Source organism: Mya arenaria, chromosome 4 (genome assembly GCF_026914265.1).
Source record: "Mya arenaria isolate MELC-2E11 chromosome 4, ASM2691426v1".
NCBI classification, from domain to species: Eukaryota; Metazoa; Mollusca; class Bivalvia; order Myida; family Myidae; genus Mya; species Mya arenaria.
The window spans coordinates 19,351,973-19,365,014 of NC_069125.1; the positions used below are offsets into that span (position 1 = coordinate 19,351,973).

Sequence of the window (13,042 nt, forward strand, 5' to 3'; positions counted from 1 at the left end):
ATGTTCGTACCTGAAACTAGTGTGTACGTACATATACAACATGTAAATGTTGTTTTATCTGATGTTGTTTTAATACATTTAGGGGTTCATTGAAATAAACTCATAGCACGATGCGAGTTTTTGGTAGTTCCAAATAAACTGTTTTTATTCTTCAAAAAACTCGAATAATTGGATGTATACATATGTACCACGCCTCCAACATTTATAAACTTTCACGCAACGCCATTGGTCCAGGACTGTCGGTCACGCGGTGAACCCATATCTGTTTTTCCATATTGGGTCAACAAATTTAAAGTGTACGAAATGGCGCTTATATATTTTCCGGTTCCGATGAATATTCCAATGAATAGATAAAACCTTTAAACATGCCTACTTATAATCCCGTAACTTATAATATCCCATATCCTGTCAAACAAAATGCCTTTTTATCTCGTCTGCGCAACAGGGGTCGTGTTGTTCGCATTCGCAACCGTCTTTATTTTCAAATCTTTACCAAACTTACTCAAAAAATGTATGGGCATAATATCTCGACTGATTATAATTCCTGGCTTCAGTTATGACCCTCGAACTGTCCAAGTTTGTCCACCCTCCTTCTCAAGCAAACATGATGATAATGATAATGGGGATACTATCTTATACATAGATGATAACCAACCAGATCGCATTATTTTTTCCGAACATAAAGCCAAATTTACTTTGTCAGCTTTTAACTTCAGAATCTTTGTTTTCCAATCCGTTCCAATTATGCCCATGCGTATATGCTTAATAACTAAAGACAACGGCTTAGGTCCATGAACAACGTTATCACACATTAAAAAAAGAAATTACACTCCTTTGAAGTTACATTTTTCTCCAAAATTTTCCAAATTTAATATCAATGTTTATAGGCATAATATAACTATATTGCGTTAGTTTTGCTGGTCTTTTAGATTGCAACATTCACTTTCGAGTTATTGGCCTTCATTTTTACTATTCCTAATATAAAACATGCTATGTTTTAATAAACTGCATCACATTGAACATATTGCCCAAAGAAACATCAGTCCTATTGTTTAATCTTTCTTTTTCATTTCAAAAGTTGGCATTCCACGTAAGCGATATATGCAATTCGAGAAATTCCAGTTCAATAAACCATTCTTTAAATGGATGGCGATCTATGTTCCGATATCTCCATCATAACTTGTATTGTATATTGTACATTACAGCTTCTTCTTTGATTTACCCAGGTCATGCATATTTGAGCAGCGAAATTAATAGATATTACTTAACATACTTCTTTCTTAAAAAACACGCACTCTTGAGGAATGAAATTTTGTCTCTAACTCTAACTCTAACGTTTAATGGCAATGGCATTTTTTTTTTAAATGTGCAAGTCACTGTTTATCCAAACGGGTTACCATTGGACATGTAAGGTATTTGCTCGCGTACATGACATCTTCATTTCATTTTTGCCACTCGTAATTAAGGCGACAGAGTGGCATTCATCTACAACTCGAATATTACACGACTAGTTATCAAATACAAACATTAATGTTTACAGTTAACGGTATCTTTTTAAATTGGTATTCATTTTACTACTCTCCATTGTAATTGTATCGTACCTTCTTGACATCTCCTCTACTGCAATGCGTATCAGTTCTTAAATTTCTACCCGAGTCCTGAGAGACAAATAATATGTAACTAAATAACCGAAAAAGGTCAAACTATGTGTAGTTCCGGCATACCTCTTCTCACCTTTTTATATTCCGTGTACTCCTTAAACGGACTCTATTCGGCATACACTTAAGTTTAGTATATCCTAGTTACGACTGCATTCCTTTATCCGTCTCCGTGGCCTAATGGTTAAGCGTCCGCCTACGGAACGGGAGGTCGTGGGTTCGATCCCTGGCCGCGTCATACTAAAATACGTTAAAAATTGGTACAAGTAGCTCCCTTGCCTGGCGCTCGGCATTTAAAGGGTAGTGCTTGGAAAAGTGGTGTACTCAGTACTGGTTTAACCCAGGAAAGTTGTACCCCGTGTATCGGTGCTTTACACCGAGCACGTAAAATAACCAAGGGGTCTCTTTGAAAAAGAGCTAGGGTATCGCACCCGGACTTCCTTGTATCCCACCACTGTCTCTTCAGCGTGCTGTCCCTTCAGCAAAAACCAAGGACCCCGTTGGAAATAAGTGCTTGCACTTTCACGGGTTATCCTTGACCGCAAGTTCTAAAGAAATACATACACACCTTTTAAGCTCAATTATAACTTCCAGTTGATGTTGGCACTAATTTGCTATTATAATTTATTGTTGTCCATCAGATGTTTGTGCGCCAGGGAGTAAGGTTTGTTATTGGCTCCGCTAAATGTGTAAACTCATTTAACTTTAATGAATAAATATATTATTCGAAGAAGATTTCCCCATTCGGAGCACCTCGGCCTTTTACCATCGAAAACGAAAATGAGGAGTTCCGAATGCGATTTCCCATGAAGTATTGCTTGGCGATCGAAGGTACTGATACACTTATTGATGCACGATATAATAAGTTATGTGAATTGCATATGTTTATACCGTACATGTCTGGAATTCGAACCAGAAACTTACACAAAGTGGGATTGCATTACACTGTTGTAATCATTACATAATGAAAGTTGCACATGTGCGTTTTTACAGTGTGTATTTTGTTTATTTGAACGTCTTTTTGATTCGTGATATTGGGCATATCAAAAGCTGTTACTTTTGCTCATTATCATATTAAGCCGCATGTGTATTTATCTTCGTAAAACGGTTGTGGGGTCAAATTAAAAAGTTTGAAATATTTGAGTCATATCATCTATGGATCGGGTAAACGTAGTGAACTAGCTTACGGTATCTTTATACTTTTCAATACAAATACAGTACAAAAATAAATAAATAGACATTTTATTTTCTCAACGTATGAGGTAGGAAGTAAAACAGAAAAAAAAAATGTTACTGCTTACTATTCACTGATTGATCTTTATTTTTGAGCTAAAGATTTTTTATTTAATAGTTGTCGATAACCTAAATTTAAATCGGAACGCCTCTGCTAATATCCAACAGAATTGACTCTCCATTCGGAACTCCTCGGCCATTTTATCGAAAACAATGAAAATTATTTGAAAAAAATGGCCGAGGAGTTCCGAATGTTGACCATATTGTCTATATCGAAGCCAATCTGATTAAAATCCTGATCTTCTGTACCCCATGCACAGCAATATAGGGGATATGATTTTAATCAGATTGTATCGAAGCTTGCCGGAGATGGCCGAGTTCTTACGATTGTCCAAACCGCTGCAACTTTGTCAACTACGTTCGATAATGGCCGAGGTGTTCTGATTGCGTTAACTGCTTTTAGTAGACTGGTACCCTTATTCTCTTTTCTACAAAAATTTACCAAAAAGTAACGAAGGGTACCAGTCTAGCTTTTAGTTGCAAGCGGTCTTAACCGGAAACGGTTTGTGTGCATCAATTTTATCATCTGACTTCCGGGTAAACAGAAATTCGACAAAATGCCTATTTGTGGCCCCAAATTATCGATATGCTGTACCCTTTTAAGCATTTGGGGAATCGTTATGCTGGTAAATACATTTTTATTGCCATTTGTTTTTAGAAGACATTGAATATTCTCTTTCATAAGGCCTATTTCTATTAATTTTATATGTTGTAAAAATCTCATTTCAATACTTGAAGAAATAAGTAATGCACCTGTCAATTATATCCACGGCCCCTCCAGTATCGGTGAATAGCGGGGACATCGAGTTTAGGTCCAGCCAAGCCCGGGTAAAACACCCCGTCCTCTAGGGACGAACTGATGGTAAAATCCCTGCCAAATGCCCCCGCACCCCAAGGACCCTAAGTAAGGCACCTTACCTGCTACATTTGGCGTGAATACAAAACCACTGCATTCACCCGGAACTGTGGGGCCACCAAGAAGGTATAAACACGGCCCATTTCCCCGGCTATCCCCAGTATACCCACGGACCTTGGGGGCTGTAGTTACAATTGACTGGTGCATAAGAGGCCCCTGTGTTTTTTTTGAAGCATTCTCAAATTCTTTCTCAACTCATTACACTATTAACTACGTCTGGCTATTTCAAAGCTGGCACTTCATTATGGTGGGGGTCCTGAGAAAGGCCCTTGTAGGGATCACTGTCCAAATGAAACAATTGTGTTGTAGGTTATTAATTGCCTTAAGCTATAATTGCATTTTAACCTTTCTATTCCCGATGTTAAGAGTTAGAAAAGCACTAGGCCAAATTTTTCATGTTAAAGACACATGCTCATTGTGTTGTTGCTTAAGTATTTTAAGCTTGCCAATTCGGTCTATTTTAACCTGATGAGGCAAATTATTCAATGAATGAAAAGCTTTAAAATTGTACAAAACACCTTTTGGTGTCCCAAATCAAAATACTTAACCATCGATTGCTAATTAAAATGCCAATGATGATTGCCTAAACGGGAAACAATCAAATGAAAGTGAAAGTAAAAAGGTTCAGTATGTAAAAAACTACGCCTTTTTTAGTTTTAGTGTATCCTGAATGTAATGGGTAACTAGTTAAATTACTAAAATTAGTTAATAAAAAATAAAAACAACCCAATTCGGTAAACAACTAAAGTATTGTGCGATTTTCCAAATTACTAAAATAAAAATGCATTACCATTCATATGAAAAATACTATGAAAGCTACAGGGACAGCTCTGCAAAGTGAATTTACTAGTACAAAAGTTACATGTTATAAAAACCATTTTTTCTTCTGAAATGATTTTTTTTATTTTTTTATATTGGGTTAAATATGTTTATGTATAATATTTAATACTTAAAGAGGGCGTTCCTTTTACCATTTGGAATTCAGCAATTGACACTTTCAGTTCCAGAATAATGCATTTTGATATTTAAAATTTCATAGTCAAGAGTTGAAACAAAAAGGAATAAGTAGGAAAGCCATATATCCTGTAATTGGTTTAAATTAATCTGACACCGTATATTTCCACTTTCAGGCTCTGTTAGGAGTGTTTTTCCGACTTCACAGCCCAGCATTGTTTGAGGACATTCCTTTGACAGAAAAAGATTGGCACAATAGCAGTTACTCAGTAGAAAAGCTGCATGAGAAATACGACCAAGTGGCGATGAACTGTTTTATAGCTGCAGGGATTTATGTGCTGTTCTTCATCTTTTCCTTTATCCAGCACAGAATGAATGCGCGGAGCAACTATGAGATGAGCTAGAGTGAAAGGGAGATGGTGAACTGTTCTTCTGCTTTTCACCAGGAATAAAGTGTGATATTTGGGTCATTGTCAAACTGTTTGAAAAAAATACAGTTGCAAACATTATTTGAACATATGAAAATAAAAGTTTAATATTTGGGTCATTGTTGAACTGTTTGAAGAAATAATGGTGAAAATATTATTTGAACAAAGAAAATAAGGTAATAACTCAAGTAAACAGAAGCAGTTGCTGTACATAGAAACTTGATTGTAAAATATGTCTTAAAATGTCAACTATTGATGGAAGACATTCTCAGGTGCACATTATAAATCTAAATTTATACGTGTATTTGATCAAATGATGTTAAAATGTATAAATATACTGAATAGAAATCCATATGATAAATGAATTTATTAATGGAAATTCATGAACATAATACATGTGTATGAGTGTTGTACCAGTTAAACTTGCATTCTTGTACATGTATCTTACTTTTCATGTTCATGATTAATAGGTTTAACATTTTGCTGTAATAATGTTACATTGTATTAACACAGTTAGACAATTTATTGATTTGGTATTTAATGCAACACCACCGAACTGAACTTAAGAACAATGTTAGAACTAGTCTTTTACCTGCTTGATCTGGAATATTCAGTATGAAGCAGTACTTTTATCGAAATAACAGAACTGTATCAACATGATTAAGTAGAGGAATATCGCCATTGTTCCCTGATCTGTATATTGTAAAATATTGTCAAAGAAATTCTGTCTTAAGAAACAAAAAAAGGTTTTCTTCTTGCTATGAACCATTCCAGCACCACAGTAGTTTGTCTCATTGGTTTATCTGACATGGCTTTTTGAAAGTGATTTTGGAATCAAAAGAACACTGACAAAAACAATTATTTTAGATAATTTTTTATTAAATATCTGGTAAGAAACAGCCATCAGAATTGAAAGTAAAACAACAATTTTTCAGATTTTTTCTAAGATATTGTTTTTGTCTGTAATTTGGTTGTAAAATGACTTAAAAACAACATTTCTGAGCAACTAATGTGAGGGATTCCTGTGTCCGGCAGTAGTCGTTGTGATGTTAAATGTGTTATGTATACTATCAAATAAGAGACATAGGGTATTTGTTGTAGATGAATATTTATTCAAGAGTAGTGCACAAATGTTCAGTTTATATTTATATGTTGTTTGTAAATAAAAATAAAATTATTCTGCTGTAAGCTTAACTTCATACCTATTTGCATAATGTCAGGAGCAGTTTTCTTCATACATGTAAATATATCCTTGACTTTGTCCTTTTACCTGCTCTCTATTTCTAGGGGAAACAATTCTGGATATACTCTCATTTCATTATCGTTGTCTGATTACCCCAGTTTTCAATTGCACTCTACCTCAAGTATTTGTGTGCATTGTGTAGCATAATTGGCTGCCAAAACGTGTGTCAACTGCACTTTTCCAAATATTAACGTTGGCCATATCATTAGCAATTTTTATTCCCCCCTTCGAAGAAGAGGGGTATATTGCTTTGCACAGGCATGTCGGTCGGTCGGTCCGTCGGTAGACCAAAGCTTGTCCGAGTGATAACTCAACAATTCCTAGACGTATGGTCATCAAACTTCACATGAAGGTTGGGCCTGACCAGTAGATGACCCCTATTGATTTTGGGGGTCATCGGGTCAAAGGTCAAGGTCACAGTGACCTTTAATGGTAAAATAATTTTAAAGCTTGTCCGAGTGATAACTCAACAATGCCTGCACCCATGGCCCTCAAACTTGACATGGAGGTTGGGCGTGACCAGTAGATGACCCCTATTAATTTTAGGGGTCATTGGGCCAAAGGTCAAGGTCGCAGTGACCTTGAATGATAAAAGGTTGTCCAAGTGATAACTCAACAATGCCTGCACCCATGGCCCTCAAACTTGACATGGAGGTTGGGCCTGACCAGTAGATGACCCCTATTGATTTTAGGGGTCAAAGGTCAAGGTCACAGTGACCTTGAAAGCAAACTCGACAATTCTTGGACCTATGGTCATCAAACTTGACATGAAGGTTGGGCCTGCCCAGTAGATGACCCCTATCGACTTTGGGGGTCATCAGGCCAAGGTCAATGTCACAGTAACCTTTAACACAAAAAAGTTAACAAATATTCCCCCACTGATATCTCAACAATGCCTGAATCTATGATCATTAAACTTGACATGGATGTTAAGCCTGACCAGTAGATTCATAGAGCCAAAGGTCAAGGTCACAGTGATCTTGAATGGTAAAAGGTTGTCCGAGTGATAACTCAACAATGCCTGAACCCATGGCCTTCAAACTTGACTTGGAGTTGCATCTGACTTGTAGATGACCCCTTTTGATTTAAGGGGTCATCGGGTCAAAGGTCAAGGTCACGGTGACCTTGAACGGAAAAAAACTTGTCTTGTGATAACTTGACAATGCCTGCACCCATGGCCCTCAAACTTGACATTTAGGTTTCTGGTGACCAGCTGATGACTCTGGATTTTGAGTTCATAGAGTCAAAGGTCATGACGGTCATAACACACTTTTTCCTCACACTTTAATGGTCATAATCTTAAAACAGCAACAAATCAGCTGTCATTTCGGTCCATGCATATTTCATTCAATTGTCCATATAATCCTGACAACATGGCGCTCAGGGGGGGCATAATGTTTGACAAACATCTCTTGTGAGTGTTGTGGAGGGGCGGGGAGATATTTATACAAAACATCAAAATGCATCATTTAAGACTACAACTAGCCAAACTGTTATTGAAGCAGGACTCTTAAGGCTGCTTACCACAGGACTCTCAAGGCTGCTTACCACAGGACTCTCAAGGCCGCTCACCACAGGACTCTCAAGGCTGCTTACCACAGGACTCTCAAGGCTGCTCACCACAGGACTCTCAAGGCTGCTCACCACAGGACTCTCAAGGCTGCTCACCACAGGACTCTCAAGGCTGCTTACCACAGGACTCTCAAGGCTGCTTACCACAGGACTCTCAAGGCTGCTCACCACAGGACTCTCAAGGCTGCTCACCACAGGACTCTCAAGGCTGCTTACCACAGGACTCTCAAGGCTGCTTACCACAGAACTCTCAATGCTGCTTACCACAGGACTCTCAAGGCTGCTCACCACAGGACTCTCAAGGCTGCTCACCACAGGACTCTCAAGGCTGCTTACCACAGGACTCTTAAGGCACTTCACATTTGAACAATATTGTTATGTGGCGCATGTCCCAATGGCTTTTACAAGTTGCGCCCTTCTGTAGCTTCAAATCAATCCTGGCCTAACATATCGTGAGTTTGATAATCCACATGAAACGTGACAATATTAACACTGTAGCAATTAAGGCCCATACAGCCACTGGCTCAAATATTATTTGGGTTTTGGCCCTTGGCCAAGTCATAACAAAACGCACGGAATGGGAATTCTTGTTATCTCTCCCTCTCCATTGCCAATTGCATTCGTACTCACTAGCGGATCCACGGAGGGAGGGACCATAAAATCGTCCCAAGTTTTAATTACAATACTGGAGAAAAAAGTAAATGTTGGAGAAAAAAGAACCAAAATACGTCCAGAATTAAACATTTTGGACTAGAAATTGTAGTACCCCAAACGCCCCTGCAAACAATATTAACTCGGTTAAGGTTCGGTTATGATTGAGGGGCACTGGTCGAAAGGTTAACACCCCTTAAGTCACGACCCCTTTTGGATCCGCCTCTGGTATAGTCACTTTACACGTATCCTAAACATTTATAAAAGAGCAATAGCAAACAGCATCAAGTAGACGATCAAATAATGAGCAAAACAAATATCACCATACCACTTTTAAACTCTTTCAATTTGGGCCTGATACAGGCATCATTAGCTATTGAATAATCAAGTCAAAGCAGTGCTTATTTGTCCAATGTCAGAAGCGCCATCGTTTGACATAGCTCTCTTTCCCAGTGGGCGAGGTTTAAAACTAAGCAAGTCCTGTAGGGCAAAATAAGTAAATTCATATACTATAACAATGGTAACTACACGGACAAGCCCAGTACCTGAACAAATAACCAAGATCATGTTTAAAGGCCGAGGATTGGGCATCATATAATTATGATGTCGCATATTCTTCTAGCAGTCCTAGCAAAAAGTAAATGTGTACACAATTTTGGCGTGTATGTTCATTTTGCGTCGCCACTAGCCTGTCCATGTCCGTAGGCCCCAGTGAGAGTACCAATTGTTGTGTTTATTTCATAGTGCACTTTAGAGCGCCAGCTTATACCACTGACATGTGGTTACAGTTTAACGTTGGTCCCGGACGACGGTTAGCATTTTCGGTCTTCAGACTGGGGATCGAACCTGCGACCTCAGAGTTTACAATTAAGCGTATTAAATTCCACTCTCGAGACTACGTACTCGCTACAAAAATGGCGAAAAACATCCTAACTATGAACCAATGACAAATCAGGACACACGCTAGTTATTCATTACGGGTTTTAACCACTTTTCCGGAAGGGATATTTTTTATCAACCAGCATTATGGATGGCAGCACTTCTTTCAGGGATGCCAATTTTCCTCTTTTCAGCTGTTTTCCTCTTTTTTGGCCACAAAACTTAAAAAATAAAAGTGTTGCCTTTTGTCTGATCTAAACACAACATGATTTGTTTTATATATTGTGTGATAGGGAACTCCTGGAACAAGTTTCCTTTTTTACCTATACATTATCATCCCTGTTCTTTATGACCATCATTATTGACACGGTTAATTAATGTCATGGAGAGCTGATATGTACACAAAGTATTTCTTGGGTGGTTTTGTATTCAAGTGACAGTAACTTCTCACCAGTACACGCACAATGCTTATTTCAGATCGGATACAACATGTATAATAATAATACGACCTTTTGAGCATTTTCTAAATTCTGATTCGATCATTAGCTTGTCTAGACTGGTAATTGGTAATGGGTCATTGTACTGGCGACAGGAGTTGGGGACCGGCTGGGTGGGTGGTGGATCTAAAACATATTCTGAATTTGTATTCGTGTGGGTTATCACTAATTTAGGATAAGCGGAAACATTTTGATAACCATCATTTTAAAACCACAGTCAATGGTACATTCTTCATATTTGTGTGTCGGAATTTAGCGAATAAATCTTGTACCCAATTCCCATATAGAATAAGCTCGTTAAAAATGATATATGCCATAAACGTTATATAATGATAATGAATGTTAACTAGATTGTTTCCGCATGTACGCATGCAATTTATTGCAAGTTTTTCACGAATCTAACATTTGAGAAACCATTATCTGAATATCAGCACCATTATAACCCCATTAATACTACTCCTAGATGTACAACAACAATTTAATGATTGCAGTTTCATATAAAAGTGTCAAGCTGCTTTCAAGCTATGGTCAGGTTCTAACTTGAAGGAAAGAGGCATTGGTATGTATTGTCTTTATTTTGTGATTTGAGTTTTAACAACACTCGGTCCGGGCTTTATTCAATTCAAGAGTGTGTTTTTTTGCCTCAATTGTATCGATAATACAAATATATTTAGTTAAAACATGAAACAAGGACTGTATCAGTGTTCGAATACTTTGTGCTGCTCGAAAATAATTCTTAACGTGCAAAGAATGTAATCATTTGGCTGGCGCTTTACTGAGTAGTATTTTTCAAACAATTTATAATTTAAGTTACATGTATTTCCATTTCCGAGCTATCGGACACACCTTTATGTGGCGGTGTTGCAAATATCTGCCTCACGTATTTACAATGTATCATCATTTCTAGATATTAAAGCACAATGATCAAAGAAGGAATCCTGTTGTCAACTGTCCTTCTGGGTTGTGTCCAACTTGTGACGTCATGTTCCTGCTATTGGCGAAGCGCACGTGAGATGTATTGTGACGCTGATTACGTCATCATGGCTACAATCAAATCAGAACTGTCACCTCCCGGGCAAGGCGAAGTCAATCCCGGAAACCTTTCCCTCATAGATTTATTCAACAGAAGAGTGCAGTATACTTACGAAATTGAAATCCATCACGTTTTCAGGTAAGCAACTTATTCATAATAGTTAAATAATGATAACATTTGTGTTGCATAATTGAATATTCCAGCCGCACACAAACTGTGTGTCACTTAATTGACCTGTCTTATTATTAATGTAACAATATCACGACTAGACTATCCGCATCCGTTTGAGTATTACAAAATCATGGAAAATATGAATAAGCGATGACGAAAACCTCAGACTATTCTCCCATTTTCACTCAAATTATGAATTTTTTGTGTTTCTTAAAAGCTTCTCAGTTTGCAATGCTTCTCAATGATTGGCTTATTTTGCAATTTATTTGCAAGGAAATACAACATTACATGCTATCATTGTGATGCAGTTACAAATGAAATCGTTCTGCATAAAGTGTTATTTTATCCATATCTTAAAAATGAACGATGCCGACTACGGTGCAAACTTATAAACCTCTTAGGTGAAGAATAGTGTAGATGCTTGATTTTATTAAATCTGAACCATCAACTTATTAAGATGTTAAGAGGATTTACCCATCTCGTCGACTCGGCATTACCGATGAATGTAGAATCCAGTGTTTTATAGTTATGTTACATTTTGCAAGAATGATAAATTGACAACATATTCCATTGTAACTACAACACATTGATAAACTAACTTTAATACAGACAGACGATCAGCGTCTGTTCCTGTCGAAATATCTGGTTTATTGTATTGTTTGTATATATTGTAAATAACCTCATGCTTTATATGTGTTTCATAATGTTTGTATGTGTTTTGTTGTTGTTTTTCTATGTCTATATTTTGTATTGTATATATTTGTAAAGCTATACTTCTCTTCACCTTTGGAGGATAAACTTAAAAATAAACTAAACTAAACTAAACTGTATTTTACTAAAATGTTTTCTATTTTGATCCAAATTCACATACATGCACATAACTTTTGTGTCCTCGCATCAAAGGTCAAGGTCACACTGAGAGGTCAGGTGACTGTCATTCCGACAAGGCCTAATCGGGAGATCTGTTCATGTGGCAACTCTTGTTTATTTCCAGACAGACAGCGTCCTACAGTTCAGCAATGAAGGTCATTCACACTGAGGGGCCCCCATATTGTATCCGGAGATTTGAGCCCGGATCCACCTTTGTGATTATGGACTGGGTGTACACTTTCTATAACCACAAGGTACCCATGCTTGGCGCAAGCCCTTGTGGCAGAGCGTATAACATTGCTGATCCTGACCAAGTATCTGACCTAGAACAACTGTTTGAACAGGACGTCGATTGCTCTGCTAATACTACCAACACTGTCGACACGATTCTTAACTGAAACAGTTCTTAACCTGACACGTTCGGAAGTATTAAACAAAAGCTCCTATACTCACGTGTTTGGGTTAATTTATACAGTAAGTGCTGATTCATACTATGGACAGGATTAAGGACCTTGTTATCTTTAAAACTGATGTTGTCAAATATGTGGAAAAAGTGTACCTTAAAATTGAATACATTTGGTAAAGTTTTGAAGCGTTTTAATTTTTGAGCCTCCCCATTCACTTTCGTATTGTAGAAGGTCCTTAAAGGCGCACTCTTACTCCTCAATAAGATTTACCACAATTAATAATATTTTATTATTAATATTCCAAAAAGGATGAATAAAGTGTCGAAAACAGTGGTTCTTATTAATGATACGGAGTTTAATTTGAAAGAAATGAGCATAAAACACGGTATTTCTACCTTATGGGACTGTAGTAGACTACAGTAAATCTTTAAGCATTCACCAATCATTTAATATGTTTGCGCTTTCTGCTA

At 37.3% G+C, this 13,042-nt stretch overlaps 1 protein-coding gene across 1 annotated transcript; it reads left to right on the plus strand.

Annotated features, from left to right (window-relative positions):
* The first annotated feature begins 10,559 nt into the window (after window positions 1-10,559).
* On the plus strand, window positions 10,560-12,753 carry LOC128232382 (uncharacterized). The gene is made up of 3 exons (XM_052945898.1): window positions 10,560-10,650; window positions 10,999-11,262; window positions 12,290-12,753. The coding sequence occupies exons 2-3, from the start codon at window positions 11,012-11,014 to the stop codon at window positions 12,561-12,563; spliced, it is 525 nt and encodes a 174-aa protein (XP_052801858.1). The 5' UTR covers window positions 10,560-10,650; window positions 10,999-11,011; the 3' UTR covers window positions 12,564-12,753.
* The last annotated feature ends 289 nt before the right edge of the window (window positions 12,754-13,042 follow it).